This window comes from Rana temporaria, chromosome 3 (genome assembly GCF_905171775.1).
Source record: "Rana temporaria chromosome 3, aRanTem1.1, whole genome shotgun sequence".
In the NCBI taxonomy this organism is placed as follows: Eukaryota; Metazoa; Chordata; class Amphibia; order Anura; family Ranidae; genus Rana; species Rana temporaria.
The window spans coordinates 179089851-179110037 of NC_053491.1; the positions used below are offsets into that span (position 1 = coordinate 179089851).

Sequence of the window (20187 nt, forward strand, 5' to 3'; positions counted from 1 at the left end):
ACATCTCCTAGCCGAACGCCGAAAGACGCCTGAAAAAAAGGTCTGGGACCTTTTTTCAGGCGGCAGGCGTCCGGCGTGGAGATGTGAACCATCTCCATAGAGGGCAATGCTAAAGCATCCCTCTGGCCTGTCGGGGCGGCAGCGGCATTCACACTACAGGCGTATATACGCCTAGGTGTGAACGGGGCCTTAATGTATAGCATGCATTAAGGTGAAAAAACATGAAGGTTTACAACCCCTTTAACCACCTCCCACCCGGCCACTGCACATATGCGGCCGGGTGGACATTTCCTCTTTCTGAGTGGATGTTCAGGAACGTCCCTCAGAATGAGGGGGATTGCACGCGTGCCTAAGCAGCGATGAGCTTGTGTCACCCGGACATGGCGCATCTCCGATCGGCAGGAGGGCTCTGTGATTGGCCCTCCTGATCACATGACGGCTGTGCTAGGCGATCGGCTCTCCTCTCCTCACACGGAAGTTGTCAGTGAGGAGAGCAGATCTCTGCAGACAGCCAGTGATCAGTGAGTATGAGCGGTCTTTTACATCTTTTTACACACTGATCACCAGCCTTGTGTCCCCAAAACACTGTCCTCCCACAGTAAAAACACCTATCCCTCACATATGTCCCAATGATCATCTGCACACATATGTCTGTGATCATCTGCGCACATCTGTACATGATCACACAAACCAATTATTATACACTTAAATCAGAGGTTCCGCGGCCAATTGTTTTTTTTTTTTTGTCATTCATTTATTTTTTCTGTTCTAAAAGAACACTCACTGTTCTGGTGTCTTTATTCATCCGCTGTCCGATTTTATATAAAAGAATAACTTATATAAAACGGAGAAGGACCTTTCCATTTTGCTTGTGGGCACTGTGAAGCACTCATTTCCTTCATGCAGTGAATGCTGGGAGCAGCATTCACCTCTCGATCTCGCGCATGCTCGGTCTTTACTGCGAGCAGCGCCGTAAACATCAGGGTTGCCATCACAACGGGCGACGGCGTTGAAAGTTACCGCCCCATTGTGATGTCAACCAAACCATGATCTCACAGCGGCTTTCCGCACTGACTCCTGGGAAGCCTGACACTTAGCTCCCAGGAGACAGTGCGAGACAGTGTAGGGAAAGGCAATAGACACGCCTACTCCGGCGGGAGTAGAAGACACAATATACAGCTACAATACGGTAATTACAGCACTAAAAAAAAATGTTTTGCTCATTTGAACATCAGTGCAATGCACTGGTGTGGATAACGTTAGGTTAAGAATGTGTGTGAACCTCCCTCCGCTTTAACAGGATTTTTTTTACCAAAGACATGTAGAAGAATACATTTTGGCTTAAATTTATATCAAAATTAGATTTTATTGAATTTCTTTTAAAACAAAATTTTCAAAATTGGCCTGGGCAGGAAAGGGGCGAAAGTGCCTGGTATTGAAGTGGTTAAGGGTATGTTTTCTTAAAATCTGAAATGAATAAACAGCTATGCATATATTGTATGACATAAAAAAAAAAAAATATAGCCACCATTTTATTTTTCAGGATTTCTTTTTTTAAATCAGATTTGTTTATTTTTTTGGGGGTTTCTGCTTTCAGAAAATATATAATGTTCCAAGTAATTTTCAAAAAAAAAAAAAAAAAAATGCAGATTTTAACCCTTTATGTGAAAAATAAAAAAAATGTGCCTTTGTAGGCAGGCAGTTAATATCTAGCAAGGCCTGTGGAAAGGTGGATTCATCCTTTAAATGTAAAGCAAGAAGCAGTATTAGTAGTTGAATAGCACCATTCTCCATAGGAGAGAGAGAGAGAGAGCGGGACCATGTGCTCAGTCCTGCTCCCTGGCTCAGAGTATAGAGGAGTGAGAGAGCCAGAGCCCATCAGCAATGTCAGTCTTCACATAGCTCTCTGTGTGTACACATTTTTCCTTCAGTCCTATAGTTTTACCACAGTTCCTTAAGCCGTCCCAACGGTCGGTAGTGTGTTGTTTTCTCCGCCTGCCTCCGCTGTCGTCAAATTGCACACCTCCCCTAAGCTCTTCTGCTTCTCCTTCCTATTGTTCCCCGCCGCGCGCGCCGCAGAGCTCGCGCACAAGCCTCGAGCGGGCTCCTTCTCCCCCCTCCCGTGCTCTTTAGGCGCGTGCCCCTGCAACGCATCTCCTCGCTCTCCCGGGTCCACGCGAGCGCGCTCGGCTCTGTGCAAGGCCCGGCGTGCAGTACCTGCGGCCGACGCTAAGGGGTCGCTGTTCTGCGCTTTCTGCTCCCCCTCACCAAGCACCACCAGCAGCAGTGGCCGCCGCGGCCTGAGATCTTTTTGTCTGAGGCAGAGTGAGGAGCCGCTCGATTCCGCGGCCGCTTAGCCGCCCGTACGCGGGGTACATGTGAGAAGAGAGCGCCGGGGAGAGAGCGGACTGAGGCGGTGGAGAGCAGCTCATACATACACGGGGGCCAACGGCCGGTATAAGGCGCTCACACAAAGGGGGGAGGGAGAGCGGTGGGAGCCCGCAGCGGCCCGGCAGTACAAGCACAACATGCTCCGTATGAGGCAACCATCCGCCGGGCGCCTGTGCTGAAGCGGGAGGAGGAGGGGGGCGGACGGCGAGGAGGAGGCCGGCGCTCGGCCGCTCGGTAACGTTACTACTGGTGGCCGTGGTCTCTCCTCCGGCCTCGGCCTGAACTTTTGCCGTGTGTGGCCCCCTTCTAGCCCGGCTTCCCCCCGCTCTCCTGTACGGTCCATGAGCGGGTTCGGGCCGGCAGCTGGCTCCGTCCTCTCCTGAGAGGCAGCCGAGGAGAAGGAAGAAGGAGCGGGGGGCCGCCACCCCAGGGCCCCCTATTAACGGTCACTGTGTGTGAGAATCTATCGCTCTGCCTGTTCCATCCGCATCCCTAGAGCCGGTTATCTGAGGACACCCGGGGCCTCCCCTACCATGTCTACATCGAAATCCCAACCCGTGCACCGGAGGAAGGGGCTGGCTTTTCTGGATGAGCTGCGGCAGTTCCATGAGAGCAGAGGGTGAGAGCCGGGACATACACCGGGGGGGAGGAGGAGGGGAGCCAGGATCTGTTATTATTATTGTTATGGGGGGCTTATTTCCCTCCACATTCTCCTGATGGGACATCCATCCTATAGGGCCACCACTTCCCTCCAATCTTTATTTACTGTTGGCCTAGATGCATTGTGGGAAGGGGCCATGCACATGCTGTACCAGGACTCTCAGCAGTCCCAAACTTCTACAGGTGTCTAGTCCATCAATACTTGTTGGAGCGTCTCTCCCCATGGCAGGGGTCATCTGAGTTTTATATGGGACTCGGAGGGAGAGATTTAGACCCCATACACACTATACAACTTTTGTCTGATTTACCTTAGATTTACCAAGGGTCTGCCTGATTGCATACAAATTGAAACGCTAAAGCGATCAGATTTTCCAACAGGAATTGTGTGATGGCAAGATGTTGTCGGATAATCCAACCGTTTGTACGATCCATCTGACAATTGTTGGATTTTCCGACAACAAATGTTGGATAGCAAATGTGTGATGTCGGATTATCCGATCGCGCGTACGCAAGTCAGTCGAAAAATAAATAATCCAAAGTACAAACACGCATGCTTAGAAGCAATGCTAACCATAACACATTCGCAGAAGTTGCCCAAAGGGTGGCGCTAAAGAGCAGAAAAAACACATAGTTTTGTGTCTGTTGGCCAACAATTGTGTGCCGTTTGTATGCAACACAAGTTCATAACCAACGCCCTTCAGACAAAATCCAGAGTTTTTGTCCAATGGAAATCCGATCATGTGCTTTAGACCCCTTTCACAGTGGGGAGGCTGATTCATTAGCAGTTAAGCGCTGCTAGTTTTAGCAGCGCTTTACGGCTCCCGGCGGTGCACTTTTAACCCCCGCTAGCGGCCGAAGAAAGGGTTAAAAGCGCCTGTGTTGCATCGCTTTTCAGGCACTTCGGAAGCGCTGCCCATTCATTTCAATGGGCAGGGGTGGTATAGGAGCGATGTATACACAGCTCCCACACCGCCCCAAAGATGAATATCTCCGTACGGTTTAGGAGATATTCACCTTGCATGCAGCTGCTGTCAGCGGCGCATGCACAGTAAAGGTCTGGCGAATCTTGCTACGGGGGAGTGACGTCATCGCTGCTGCGGCCACTCACAGCGCCGGAGCCACGATACCAGGAAGAATCTCTGAGGCAAAATGTCAGCTTCCTCTGCGGTGACCGGGAGACTGTGAGGGGGGCATGGTTCTAAGGTAAGTACTTCATGATGAGCTAGTATGTGAGCATACTAGCTCATTATGCCATATATATATATATATATATATTGTTCTGGGTATACAACCGCTTTAAGGTTTGACCTCATATTATATCGTTTTGGTAAACCCGAAGGAAGAAATTTGTATAGTGTGTATCCAGCTTTAAGCTGGATACAATTTTTTTATTTTGGATTTACCAAAACCATATAATATGAGGTCAAACCTAAACACTTTCAACTTGTATGCAATCAGGCAGGCTTTTCCACTACATAGTTTGAAGGTTAATCTAAAGGAAATGGAATAACAAAAGTTATATAATGTGTATCCAGCTTTATTCTAGAACCAAAGGCAAAACTTTTCAATAGAGTACGGGAGAGTTGTAACCCCCCCTTTTTTTTCTTGCCATCTATGTCCCATTGGGGAGACGTCACTTACGGTCACTGACAGGATGTCAGAGTGAATCCCTCCAAAAGTTGTCGTCAACAGAACTAATATCCCCTTCGGGAGATTTTCTCTATTACTGTTCAGAATACAGGCTTTTCCTTTTTGAGGGCCAGTTCATATTAGGAATCGCATAGGAAACTGGTATGAGTTCCCGTGTGATTCACAGGCAGATTCAAACGCAATATTCCCCACGCACACGTTAAAAAAAAATGGCTGTTCAGTAATGCTGGGTGCTGTAGTGACCCTAGGCTGGAAACCATGGATGATCAAATTGAAGACGTATCATCAGGATTCCTTGAAAGGATCCTAAACTTTTGTGGTCACATGGTAAATACACAGCAACTTTTCTTACTAGAGGAATGTTTGTGCTGATGACATTTCTTCACTTTGATCATTTACAGGCAGATTCACTGCACTACTATTTGCAAACGTGCTGTAACCAGATTGCATGGTACTTTTATACCATGCGGGCAAATGCGATACATTTGCAACCTGCATTTGGGGTGTCATTAAGTTAATATTGACACCCGCTGCAGTGCATTTTGAACACAGTATTTTTATAAACATACTGCCTTGGGGTATCATTAACATTGACACCCGTTGCAGATCGCAATGCGCTTTGAATTTGGTGCATTGGAACGGTGGTTTCCCACACCACGTTCTGGTGTGAAGTGGCTCCTTGGTATTATTGTTATAAACGTACTGGGTTTTGGAGTGTCATTAATATTGCACTGACACTCGCAGATTGCAAGAGCAGTTTGAATGCGGAGCATGAAACGTGAGTTTGCCCTTACCACGTTCTGGTATGAACTGGTCCTCACTATTATTTTTATAAACATCCTGCGTTTGGGGTGTCGTTAATATTGCACTGGCACTCGCAGAGCTCAAGGACTGCGCTTTGAATGGCGCACAGGTTTTGGGCACCACGTTCTAGTGTGAACCGGTCCTTACCCCCTGTGATAAATCGCCAGGAAAATAGGATAAATATTCCTAATGGGCACAGACAGCAATAAAAACCTGGTGGGGTTCTAATCCTCTTTCACTCTTCAAACTAAACAAAAAAGTTCTATTTTAACAGACAATTGCCATCTATAATGCTGGTATACCTGTGTGTCTTTTCTGTATAAATATTTGTAAGGTCTTGGATAGACTGATGTTTAATGTATGCCTGGGTTTAGAATAGTTTCACTCATATTTGACCATAGAATGTTTTATTACATTGCAGATTGGAGTATTGCTTATGTGTCAGTTCATTTTGAGATCGGGGACAGATCCTCAGTCACACTGTTCCATGGATAGTAGGAAAATGTTTGGCTGACATACGGTAGTTCACTGGTTTGATTGAAGTGTTTATATTTGAGACCCTTGGGGCTGGCTCACACCGTATGTGAATCATGATTCACATACAGTGTAGTGAATACAGTTTGGCGCTATTTCACCCATTCAATTTGATTCGGACAAAATTGCACTAAAAGTAGTGCGTTCTCTGCAACAGCATTGCATGGTACTTCTGTACCGTGCAAGCAAACACTGCGTTTGTGACCAGCGTTTGGGGTGGCATTAACTGCAGTGCGTTTGGAACACTGTGCGGAATTCTGGTGTGAACTAGGCCTCAGTATTATTTTTTCATAAACTTTTGTATGTAGCCATTCTTTTTTACAGTAAAAGGTATGTAGCCATTCTTAAGAATGTGTGTACTAGTTCAGCAGTCCATGCTTATCTTGTGATTTCCATGCATTTGCTAAAAATATATGGCCACGTGTTTTAAGGCTAAGTTCACCTTTGTAATAAAATGCACTATGATGTCAAGGGGCCCCCGGTACATATCCAAATGCTTTGTGTCTTTTAAATTTGGAGTTTAATGTGCTTTACCTTTTTTAGGCCCACCCATCGCTTACAGCCTGACAGAAAAACTACTAATAGGAGAGATCAGCACTGTCCTGCCTGTGATCTGGGACACCTCACACGCTGGGCATGTTCCCAACATCGCTGGAACGAGTGCTCTTCCTCTTTGAAGTCTTGCACATGCCCAGTGGCCCTTCTGTGACAAGGGAGGTAGAGTGCGCAGCGCATGTGCCAGAAGGGGGGGACAGTCATTCCAGTGATGCACCCAACATGCGGGCGTCCCAGATCACTGGTACTTGAAGCAGAGTTCCAGCCTCTAAAAAAAAATAAAGAATTAAACGTCGGCAGCTACAAATTCTCATCTGCTGATTTTTTTTATATAATGGCACTTACCTGTCCAGGGATCCTGCAATGTCGGCCCCCCTGAAGCCGGTGTGTCTTTCGGCTCGGGTGCAGGTGCCCCCATTGTAACTAAGGGAAAACTTCAGGTTTCACAGCTGTTTTCCTACTGCGCATGCGTGAGTCTTGCGCTTTCTGAATGGCCCCTTCTTCTGGGACACAGGTCCCAGAAGGCGGGTGGAGGAGGGGGCCGATCCAGATTCGGATATGATGTACCTTGTGGCGTTCGGACGGAAGTACACATTTGTACACTTCAAATGGTACAAAAGAAATTGAAAAACAAAGAAAACATTTTTTGTTTAAGACCTAGTTGTTTGTTTGGCTGGAACTCTGCTTTAAACTCCAAATTGTAAAACTACACAGTTTGTAAGGGTCCAATCACACTGGGCTTAAAAAAAAAAAAAAGCTTGTATATTCTGGATTTATATAGCGCCAACCGTTTGCATATCGCTTTATGTGAGGGCAGACAGTACAGTTACAATATAATTCAATATAGGGCTGCAACTAAGGATTATTTACATAATCGGTTAGTTGGCCGATTTATTGTTTTGTGTGGCCATACATCTTCCTTCAATACATTTTACAATTTAAAGAACGTTCGTTTGATGTTCTAATCGTCAGTGGAGTCAAATCGATGTTCGTTTTCAACCACAGCGACGGGGAAGTTTAGAAATAATAGAAAACTTCTTGGCGGAAGGAATTTTCAGGCCGTGTATTCGGTTTTCGTTCAGAAATTACATTCATTTTAAAACCATGTTAAAAGCAAGTGAAAATTTCAAACAACATTCTTTCCTTGAGCGAATGTACAAAGATTTTTCGTATTGGTATAAGAACAGTAGTGATTATTTGGTCTTTTTGTACTATAAAGGGCTAATTTTCGTTTTTTTTAAACCCATTATGTTACTGGTCGATTTATCGATTTATGAAAATGTTAATCGATTCATTTCATAATCGATTAGTTGTTGATTTAATTGATTAGTTGTTTTGGCCTTACTTTAATACAAGAGGACCCTGCTAGAGCATTTTTGTATGAGTGTTTTTTGTGCTGGTTCACACTGGTGCGATGCTGGAACCCTGTGAATCCACTGTGGGTTCCCGCATCGCACCCGACTCGCAAGGCAGTTCAAACTGCCATATGCGAACTGCGGGCATTGTCAGTACATTGTGAACGACACCCCCATTTCAGCTCGCATATCACAGTGCGATCTGACAGTTTGGACTGAATCGGAATGCATGCATGTTATCCGATTCTGGTGCGGACCAAAAAAGGGTCCTGTGCGAGTTTGGCCCAAATGCCATGCAAATTTAGCCATGCCATGTGTATGACTGAAATCGCATTGCACGGACAGCGCATGTGAAATACAGTGCGGTGTGAATCGCTTGCGACCACGCACTGGTGTAAACCGGCGCTCTGTCTTTTTCTACCAGAAAAGGAAAATAACTTGTAGAAGCTGCATTTTTTTTTTTTTTAAGCCCAGTGTGCATGGATCCTACAAATACTGCACCCCCTGACCGCATAGTGCATTTTATTACAAAGGTGAACTTGGAGTCTTTACTGCAACATTGTTTGTTAGAAACACAAAAGGTAAATGGGTTTCTCATCATGAAGTCTTGCTTTTCAGCTTGCCACATGGTTATGTAAACAATCAGTTGTGTCCGCCATACATGTCAGCTGTGATGAAAGATCTATAGTTGCTGAGGCTGCGAGTTCAGGCCCTCTTCAAGGATCCTTCCTGTTTTGTGCAGAGTGTGATCTTTTCAATTGGCACTAGGACTTTAATCCTAGACTGTGCCATTTTATTTTTTCCTATAAATCCTAAACATTGGGGTGTATGTGAAATGTAGAGGCTTTGTGCTTTTTCAAAGTGAACCTCAATAGATAAGGTGTGCTAATCGTGTGAAAAGAAACAGGATTTTGAATAGGTCCTGATGGATTCATTTACTGAGACCAATGAACATTCACTTTGTGAAATAGGCTCTCACTTTTGCACTTGAGAGAGTGGCATATAACGAATTAGCTGCTTTATCGGCAAATGTCTATAATGACCAGTGCATAGCGGGCACCTTCCATTGTTTACCAGTTTGGCGCTGTGGCTGTCTATTTCATGGGTTCTTTGCTGAAGCTACAGTGCAGATTGGTGGCAGACAATGGTAAAGTATGGTAGTAGATGCTGTGCAGGAATGGACGGGTTACTTATGTTTTGATTTGCTGACAAGCTTTGAGAGTTTTTCTAAAGACTTGGCATGTACATAAGGTGTGGAGTGTGCATCTTGGTGGGTTCCCAACTGTGGACCTACTGTTTCTTTTTGGGTCTAATTTCTGGGAATTGACCATCTTTACCAGAAACCTGCCTATGCAGATAAGGGGTGTCTGTAGATGAAAGTTGAATAATGCCCTTGCTGTAGGTTTAGGCCATTTACATACCTCATAAAGCCTGACTGGAAAACTCCCAGGGCGTTGCTAAGAGAGGCCTAGCTGTTACTGTTTACCTTCACCATCACAGGGGCAAGCCCTTTCACATCTCTCCTGATGCCGAGTTCATTGTTTGAGAGCTTCTTCCTGTGATGGTGAACAACTAGGAGACTCCTAGTAACTCCCTGGGAGTTTTCCAGTCAGGCTTCATGGGGTACATGAAAGGCCTACACCAATAAGGTCATGATTCTATTTTGGTCAAAGCTGCAGGTTTTTTTATTTTTTTTATTCTTAAGATTCCCTTTAGCTGAATAAACAGGTTTTTGGTAAGGTGAATTAACCCTAATAATGTCTGTGTAGAGCAGGGATTCTCAAACTACGGCCCTCCAGCTGTTGTAGAACTACACATCCCATGAGGCATTGCAACAAACTGACATTCACAGACATGACTAGGCATGATGGGAATTGTAGTTCCTGAACAACTGGAGGGCCGTAGTTTGAAGACCCATGGTGTAGAGGATGGAGGATTACGAGGGCGATATATGTTTTATGAAGGGGGTAAAAATTATATTAAGGATTATGGAAGAGGGATATGTTTTATGGGAGGGGGGGGGATATATGTTTTATGAAAGTTAAAAATATTGCTATTAAAACGCTCTCCGTGCATCTCAATGGACCCTTTCACACTGAGTCCTGCAAGCAGCATCTTTGGAGCAGATTTTGTGCGCTGAAAAAAACACCCCTCTCCATTGAAATAAATTGAAAGCGCTGTAAAAACGCCATGGCCTTTCACACCAAGGCACTGCAAAAATGCCCTAAAACATTAGGGTCTTAGCCGTGCTTTACCAGCACATTGGGATTGCAGATGAGGCTACGCTCGAAAAACGCCCCAGTGTGAAAGGGGCATTATGGGAGGGGGAAGAAATGATCTATGAAGGATTATGGTAGGGATATATTATCTATGAAGAATTATGCGGGGGGGGGAGAGATATGTGCTATTGAGGATCATGGGGGGGGGGGGGTTATGTATGTTCTATGGAAGATCATGGGGGGGGGGGGGGAGAGAGGTGTATGTTCTATGGGGGAACATATGTTCTATGGAAGATCATGGGGGGGGGGGGAGAGAGAGATGTATGTTCTATGGGGGAACATATGTTCTATGGAAGATCATGGGGGGGGGGAAAGAGAGAGATGTATGTTCTATGGAAGATCATGTGGGGGGGGGGGGGTTTATGTATGTTCTATGGAGGATTATAGGGGAACATATGTTCTATGGAAGATCATGGGGGGGGTTTATGTATGTTCTATGGAGGATTATAGGGGAACATATGTTCTATGGAAGATCATGGGGGGGGTTTATGTATGTTCTATGGAGGATTATAGGGGAACATATGTTCTATGGAAGATCACAGGGGGGGGGGTATGTATGTTCTATGGAGGATTATAGGGGAACATATCTTCTATGGAAGATCATGGGGGTGGTTTATGTATGTTCTATGGAAGATCATGGGGGGGGTTTATGTATGTTCTATGGAGGATTATAGGGGAACATGTTCTATGGAAGATCATGGGGGGGGGGGGTTTATGTATGTTCTATGGAGGATTATAGGGGAACATATGTTCTATGGAAGATCAGGGGGGGGGGGGTTATGTATGTTCTATGGAGGATTATAGGGGAACATATGTTCTATGGAAGATCAGGGGGGGGGGGTTTATGTATGTTCTATGGAGGATTATAGGGGAACATATGTTATATGGAAGATCACGGGGGGGGGGGGTATGTATGTTCTATGGAGGATTATAGGGGAACATATGTTCTATGGAAGATCACGGGGGGGGGGGGGGGTTATGTATGTTCTATGGAGGATTATAGGGGAACATATGTTCTATGGAAGATCATGGGGGGGGGGGGTTATGTATGTTCTATGGAGGATTATAGGGGAACATATGTTCTATGGAAGATCATGGGGGGGGGGGGTTATGTATGTTCTATGGAGGATTATAGGGGAACATATGTTCTATGGAAGATCACAGGGGGGGGGTATGTATGTTCTATGGAGGATTATGGGGGGGTTTATGTATGTTCTATGGAGGATTATAGGGGAACATGTTCTATGGAAGATCATGGGGGGGGGGGGGTTTATGTATGTTCTGTGGAGGATTATAGGGGAACATATGTTCTATGGAAGATCATGGGGGGGAAGGGGGGGGGGGGGTTATGTATGTTCTATGGAGGATTATAGGGGAACATATGTTCTATGGAAGATGATGATCATGGGGGGTATGTATGTTCTATGGAGTATAGGGGGTCTGTCTGTGTTTGATCTCGAGGTGAGTGTATTGTGATTGCTGTCTCCTTAGGTCGCGGTTCAGGAAGATCCCGGCGGTGGCGGGCAGGGAGCTGGACCTGCACACCCTCTACACCCGAGTGATCGCTCTGGGAGGCTTCGCCAAGGTGAGCGCCGTGTGTCTGGAATGTCCTTCGTGCATGTGTCCCCCGTAGTATTGGGAGTCATGTAAAGGGGAGGGGGGGTTCCGGTATGACATTGGCAGGCCTGATCCGGGGGTAGTAGTAGCAGTGTGAGGCCGCGCTATGTCCCTGCTCTGTACAACAGGTAGACTCGGCTGCGCTCACCACTTCCCCTACAAAGTCAAAATTAGCGGGCAAGGCTCAACATCGATAATCATCCTCGGAGCACGGCGCCGGGGAGGGGGGGGGGGGGGGCATAGGAGGTTCTCCGGCCTTACATCCCCTTTACACCACTCCGCCCGGGGAGCACAGCGATTATGCTGTACCGGGACGGATCGCACACATACTATATATTGCCGTTATTATGGATGGATGAAATTTCCCGGGGGCGTCTATTTATGTGTGTATGAGGCCTCCCCGGCCCTGCTACAGGGCTTCCCTCCCTTCCAGTGTGTGCGGGGAGGGGGAGGGGGAGGGGGGAGTGTCCGCACATCACACACTGTACACACAGCCTGACACCTCTACATCTCATCTCTACACAGGTCTCCGAGAAGAACCAGTGGGCAGAAATAGTAGAAGACTTCCACTTTCCAAGGGGTTGTGCAAATGCTGCCTTTGCTCTGAAACAGTATTATTTGCGGTAAGTTGGAAAGAAATGTCCTTTTTTTTTAAAGGAACATTTCTGCAGTGTTTGCCTGAAAATGTTAAAGTTGTCAAAACATATTTGTCATGTTGTTGTACTCTTATGTTGTTGGTACCTATCAGGAAGTGACGGATGATGCATTTAATTGTAGTGCTTATATCATTTCTATTTCCTGACTATATTTATTTCTTTTGTGGGAATTTGGGTGGTGTGTCTGGCACACCTCTGCAGATCGTCACTAGAGCGAGATCATCCTTTACAAAGGAATACTACTTGATGTTGTGTCAAGTTTATTTTCATATTTAATATTCCTGGCACTTTCTTATTACTATAGGCCAAAGCAGCAGAGATATTTTGTAGGATACAGCAATTGCATGCATTGAGCAATCTTTGATGAGGGGACTGACTCGTGTATGTAGAGTTTTGTAACACTCTGTCGGGCATGTGCTGTATGTTGTGCTTCTGCATTTGGAAACACTTTTTACAATGCATATTGATTAGAGTATGTTGTTGGTTTTGGATATAAAGCAGCCTGTTCTATCCTTTTTGAAGTTTTTAGTGTAGATCAGTATTTTATACAGAAGTTTTTGTTTTGTGGCCAATGATTACCCTTTTTTAGCAACAAGTTAAATATGATCTTGGTCATTTCTGTTTCACACCACATATGTAAAACAAAATGGCTACTTAAGTGTAAGGGCAGTCATATATGATTAAGGTACATTTATTTTGTTGCAGTAGTGGAGTGGTATATGATTCTCAAGAGATTGAGCAGTAATAAAAAAAAAAAATCTTATATTTTTGTCTAATTATCTTTTACATTTTGACAGTGGTGATGGTTTTGTTACATGTTGCAAAGCATTATTATACATGTCTGAAAAAGAATGCTTGTTCGCAATTAACCAAAATGTAATTGTTTTGGACAGCAACATTTAAGGTACACTTGCTGCCTCTCCCCCCTCTCTCTTAGGTGATTTTCAGAGCCAAGAGTTAACCAGCCATACATAAATCAAAATTAGACCAGTTCAGGCTTTGACCAAATTTTGATCCATGTATTGGCTAGCTGGTTGTACACCAGGTGATCTATTGATCAACTTGTGTACAACCAGCCTGTTATGTTTTTCCTGAGTGATAAGTGCTGCTGGCAACACTGATCATTGTATTTTGCTGGGGGGGTGTTGCCCCCGCTGGCAGAATACAATAGCTCAGCGGTAGTGCTTTCCCCCATACCCCTCGCATGTGTGGATAGTGGAATCTGTTCATTTTTTTTTTAAATCATGTATGGCCTGCCTTTAGGGTTCATTCACACAGATGCTTAGCCTCGTAGAGCGCGAAGAGAAATTCTACTCTTCTCTACTACCCCTGAGCTGCATGCAGGAAGGTTATGTAGGTGAATGGACGTGCATCAGCTGTATAGACTCACCTGTACAGTCAAGTTTGTCATGTGTACGAACCTGGATGCACAGGCTGTGCACCTGTCCCTGTGTACCTGTCAAACTCGACTCTGCAGGTGAGTCCATACAGCCAATGTGCTCCCATTTACTTATATTGGCTGCCTGGACACAACTAGCAGTGAAAAGTAAACAAATCTGTGCATCACAATCTACAGGGCTGAGCATCTGTGAATGAGCCTTAACACTTGGCTCTGTCACTTAAAACAAAACAACTAGTTGTAGTTCTAACATGCAGACATCAGGAAGTGCCTTCACATACATGCAGTAACTCTAACTGCACTCTTTTATATGGCAGAATGTAAGGACGTTATGAATGGGCATAACTTTGGTATAACAGTGAGCTCATTCTGCTTTTCTCCTGTTCTTCCAACATACAACGCATCATAGTGACGGGCCAATAGATATGTGGTGTGGGAGGAAAGAGTAAAGCTCAGACACTACCCAGAAGTGTTGGGCCTTTGTGTTCAGTATGGCCCAGCATTTGGGAATGGAGCTGCTACTGTTCTGTGCTGTATTTATGTGTAACTCTTAAAGCTGTAATAAACTGCTTTTCAACTTGTTTCTACAGGCACGTCTATAAGGCTTACCTGTAGGTACAGTGAATATCACCTAAACTTGTGGTGTTTAGCTGATATTTACACTGGAAGCAGCCAGTGACATTGTCGGGTCATGCACATTGCTCTCTGAATTGACAGCACCTTGAGTATGCCATCAATGCGCTGTGCTGCGGCTGGCCATTCAAATTGCTGGAGCCTGCGAACCCGGAAGGAAGTCTGGTTGAAGTACTGTTGGCCATAACAGTGCCCCGCTTGAGGTCTTGATTTTAAGGCAAGTCATCCATAATGTGCTGGAATGCCTTGCATGCTACCACATTATGGCTTAAACCACCCGAGGCCCACATTTATTTTTCTTCAAGTTTAATACCACTTTAACAGAGAACCCTTCGTACATTTCCAGTGCTGAAGTTAAAGAGGAAGTAAAGCCTCGTATAAAATAAATAAAAAATACTCTGCAAGGCAAAGGCATAATGAGCTAGTATGCATAGCATACTAGGTGATTATGAAGTACTTACCTGAGATCGAAGCACCTGCAGCCGTCCTCGTTCGCCTCTACCATCGCCGCCATCTCTCCCTGAGTGACTTTCGGGTATCGCGGCTCCGGGGATGTGACTGGCCGGAGCCAAAATGATGACGTCACTCCCGTTCATGTGCGCGGCGTTAGAAGCGACACGCTCAGTGTGCCTGCACGATGTTGCCTACGGCGCATGCGTCGTAGACATCGGTGCATGTCTTTTGCAAATATCTCCTAAACCGTGTAGTTTTAGGAGATATTTCTTGCACCTACAGGTAAGCCTTAATGTAGGCTTACCTGTAGGTAAACGTGGTCTGTAAGGGTTTACAACCACTTTAAGTCTTACAATTGTTGCTGCTGTGTGATGTATTGAAGTGATAATTTTAACCCCGTTCTTCTGCTCCTTGGTATAATAGTATTTTAATTTTTCAAGGTGGCTTCAACCATTACCCTTGGTAGAGCTGCACAATTAATCGCTAAAAAAACATCATCTCGATTCAACCCCCCTGATGATCTCCAATGCAGATTTTTTTTAGATTCTTTCCTACAACAATTGGAGAGACTTATCGGCTGTAGGCAGTCTGCCAAGTTTTTAACAGGAAACATTGTAACTAATGCTTTCTTCTTGGATCAAAGGTATACACTTCTGTGTGTGTAAAGAAAAAAATCCCAGTCTGCGAAGTTTGTAACAACATGAAACATTGTAACTAACTTCCTTCTTAGATCAAACTTCTGTGTGTAAATGCAGGAAGTTTAACTATTTAAAGCTGAGGTTCACCCTAAAACAATTATATACCATTCCATCCAGCATACTGCCGACATGTACAGTATGCTTTTTTTTTTTTTTTTTTATGCTAGAAAATTACATGGGACCCCCAAACATGTGGAAGGCTGGGGAGGTATTCAAACCCGCCCTCTTATCCTCCTTCCTGTTGATGGTTTCTCTCGTGTCCCACCCACCCTTCCCCTTTTTCTTGCATTTCTTCTCTTTTAATTGGGTATGCCCCCTTTTAGGCATACCGACCACATGACCCAGGTCACTTTCCGTGTTTTCGTCCCAGACCTTTCCCTAGCACGATTACAAATATATGCAGAGAACCTAGGGAACAAAATGGCAATTGCTGCAATATTTTATGTCACACTATTGGCCCAGCGGTCTTTCAAATGCAATTTTTTTGAGAAAAAAAATACACTTCAATGAATAAAAAAACGAAACAGTAAAGTTAACCCAATTTTTTTTGTTTTAATGTAAAAAATGTTACGCCACGAAAATCATGATCTATCTTCTAAGCAAAAAAATTGTGATTCTCATTTTAGCCAGAATCGTGCAGCTCTAACCCTTGGAGGGTATCTGACTACAAGTTGACATGATGGCACTGCCTGCGCAGGAAGCCTAAGAGGATGGCACACAAGGCGTGCCTCTGCTGCTCCTCAAAGGGAAGTTGACTGGTTTCCCAGTCTCTGCCTCATTAGTGTCTGACAGTCACTTCTCTTGGAGGAAAAATGGAGGCTGTGCCTTGTGTGAAGTCCAAGCTGCCTGTGTGTATTGGTGCAGGCATTATACCCCTGTTGGAAAAATTCTACAACTTCAGGGGTACGCTAAGAACAAAAATTGATGGGACAGAGGTTTGTAACTTGTAAATTTGAGGGCATGCTTTCTCACCTAGAGATTTGTAGAGGCAGTGTACAGGAACATTGAGGAACACAAAATTTTAGGGTCATTTCACACAGGCTCTTTGGAAATCCTAGGATGGAAAAGGACCTGGGGGTCCTAGTAGATGGGCTCCGCAATGGCATGCAATGCCAAGCTGCTGCAAGCAAAGACAACAGAATATTGGCATGCATTAACCCAGGGCTCGACAAATCCCGGTCGCCATGGACTTTTTTTTTTGTGAAGTCCCCAGCTCTTCCTTGTGTGAGCTAGCGCCACCTGGTGGTGGCCGTTGGTATTACAAGTTAAACAGCAATTCTAATGCCATTTTTCACTGCCATCTTCTTCCCTCTAATTAGAACCCCCAAACATTATATATATTTTTTATCCTAACACCCTAGAGAATAAAATGGCGATCGTTACAATACTTTCTGTCACGCCGTATTTGCGCAGCGGTCTTACAAGCGCACTTTTTTGGGAAAAAATTACACTTTTTTGGGAAAAAATTAAATTTTTTTTAAATTAAAAAAATAAGACAAAAGTAAAGTTATCCCCATTTTTTTTTTTAATATTATGAAAGATAATGTTACGCCGAGTAAATTCATACCCAACATGTCACGCTTCAAAATTGCGTCCGCTTGTGGAATGCCGACAAACTTTTACCCTTTAAAATCTTCATAGGCGACGTTTAAAAAAATCTACAGGTTGCATGTTTTGAGTTACAGAGGAGGTCTAGGGCTAGAATTATTGCTCTCGCTCTGCCAATCGCGGCGATGCCTCACATGTGTGGTTTGAACACCGTTTACATATGCGGGCGCTGCTCACGTATGTGTTCGCTTCTGCGCGCAAGCTCGTCAGGACGGGGCGCGTTTTCTGGCTCCTAACTTATTTAGCTAGCTCCTAGATTCCAAGCAAATTTGTCAAACCCTGCATTAACCACTTCCCTACCGCTTCATAGTCATATGACGGCGGCAGTAACCCTTTGTCAATCCGGGCCTCCATCATATGATGTCTTTGGCTTCCTGAGCCTCTAGGGGGTGCTCGTGCAGCTGGCGGCGCCCACTGCGTCACTCGAGAGCGGATGCACGTGTCCGCTGGACACCCGCTATTGCCTGTCACACAGCAGGACTCACACAGTCCTTTAAACACACAGATCCACGTCCTGTAGGGTGAGAGAACGATGGTATGTTCCCAATACAGAGGAACACCGGTCTCTTCCCCATTGTGAGTCCCCTCCCCCTACAGTTAGAATCACTCCCTAGGATACACATTTAACCCCTTGATCGCCCCCTAGTGTTAACCCCTTCCCTGTCAGTCACATTTACACAGTAATCTGCATTTTTATAGCACTGATCGCTGTATAATTTTTATTTTTTTACCAAAAATATGTAGAATACATCTCTGCCTAAACTGAGGAAAAATTTGGTTTTATATATTTTTTGGGGGGATATTTATTATAGCAAAAATCACAATATTGTGTTTTTTTTTCCAAAAATGTCGCTTTTTTTTGTTTTTTTGTTTATAGCGCAAAAAATAAAAACCAGATTTGATCTAATAACCCCAAAAGAAAGCTCTGGTTCTGGGGAAAAAAATTATCAATTTCATATGGGTACAGTGTTGCATGACCTCGCAATTGTCATTCAAAGTGTGACAGTGCTGAAAGCTGAAAATTGGCCTGGACAGGTAGGGGGTAAAAATGCCCTGTATTGAAGTGGTTAAAAAGGGGATTAACTCCAGAGATAAAACGATAATTCTCCCACTCTACTGGACTCTGGTCTGGCCACACCTGGAGTATGCTGTCCAGTTCTGGGCAGCAGTCCTCAGCAGGGCTGTATCCTAGGCCAGCACGGAAAGAGTCCCCGCTGGCTTGCGCTATTAGTGTAGCACAAGTCTTATGGGGCGGACTGGGCAGAGGTGCAAGCATCCCGCAACTGTAGGGGGGCGGAGCTTCTAATTTTGACTGTCCTATCATCCTGGACCACAAACCTTCCTCACTGTGCTACATATTGTCTGCTGTACCATTTGGCATGGTCATATCTTTTTAGTCCTCTCCATAAAATTATCAGAATTTTGTGCCTAAAGTAGAACTATAGGAACACTTTTTTTTTTTCATTTTGGATAGAGTAAGGGAAGGGCAGGTCTTTAACAGCAAGGGGTGTGGCCTTGACAGGATGGGGTGGGTCATATTTAAATTTAAATTAGGGGCGCACGAGTTTAGTCAGGCCTAGGGCAGCACAAAACCTAAATACATCACTGGTCCTCAGGAAGGATAGCAACAAAGCTATAATATAAAGGGTCTGGAGGACCTTGGTTATGAGGAAAGGTTAAAAGCACTGAACTTGTTCTCTCTGGAGAAGAGATGCTTGAGAGGGGATATGATTTCACCTTACAATAGGGATAAAGCTTTTCCGTGAAAGGGAATGTTATAGGACATGCAGCCATTCGCTAAAATAAGAAAAGATTTAACCTTAAACTGTGTAGAGGGTTCTTTACTGCAAGAGCGGTTAGGATGTGGAATTCTCTTCCACAAGCAGTGGTTTCAGTGGGGAGCATAGATGATTTCAAAAAACGATTAGATAAGCACCTAAACGACCTTAAAGGGGTTGTAAAGGTACATTTTTTATTTGCTAACTAGCTTTCTTTAACCACTTCCATACCAGGCACTTGCGCACCTTCCCGCCCAAGCCAATTTGCGCGGTCATGCTACACTGTACCCAAACAAAATTGGCGTCCTTTTTTCCCCACAAATAGAGCTTTCTTTTGGTGGTATTTGATCACCTCTGCAATTTTTTTATTTTTTTTTTTATTTAATTTTTTTTGCCCAACAACTAAAAAAAAGACTTTTATTATATTTTTGAAAAAATATTACGTTTTTATTTTTTTCTGTAATTTTTTTTGTAAATAAGAAGTTTTCTCTTTCAATTACGGGCACTGATATGGCGGCACTGATGGGCACCGATGAGATGGCACTGATGGACATCGATGAGGTAGTACTGACGGGCACAGATGAGGTGGCACTGATTGGCGGCGCTGGTATGCGGCACTGATGGGCACTTGTGGGGCGGCACTGATAGGCACTTGTGGGGCGGCACTTGTGGGGCGGCACTGATGGGCACTTGTGGGGCGGCACTGATGGGCACTTGTGGGGCGGCACTGATGGGCACTTGTGGGGCGGCACTGATGGGCACTTGTGGGGCGGCACTGATGGGCACTTGTGGGGCGGCACTGATTTACCCATGTTGTCAGTCAGTGCCCATGTGTGGGCACTGATTGGCATCTTTTTTATTTTTTTATGCTTTTTTTTTTTTGCCCCCCTTTTTTTTTTGCCCTTCCCTGGTGGTCCAGTGTGGCGATCCGAGGGGGGGGGCTGCGCTGATAAACAATCAGCGCAAACCCCCCGTCAGGAGAGCCGCCGATCGTCTCTCCTCGCGTCTGTCAGACGCGAGTGAGGAAGAGCCATCAACGGCTCTTCCTGTTTACATCGTGATCAGCCGTGGTTGGACACGGCTGATCACGTGGTAAAGCGCCTCCGTGAGAGACTCT

General features: G+C 44.9%; 1 protein-coding gene across 2 annotated transcripts in view; it reads left to right on the plus strand.

Annotated features, from left to right (window-relative positions):
- Positions 1-2191: 2191 nt before the first annotated feature.
- Positions 2192-20187, plus strand: part of ARID2 (AT-rich interaction domain 2) — a 129872-nt gene continuing 111876 nt past the window's right edge. Inside the window, exons 1-3 of one of the 2 annotated variants that reach the window (XM_040343900.1) lie at positions 2192-3010; positions 11720-11813; positions 12371-12468. In XM_040343900.1, the coding sequence (XP_040199834.1) occupies positions 2925-3010; positions 11720-11813; positions 12371-12468 (278 nt within the window). In that variant the 5' untranslated portion in view covers positions 2192-2924. The remainder of the gene's footprint in view (positions 3011-11719; positions 11814-12370; positions 12469-20187) is intronic. The other variant, XM_040343899.1, reaches the window with a different exon arrangement.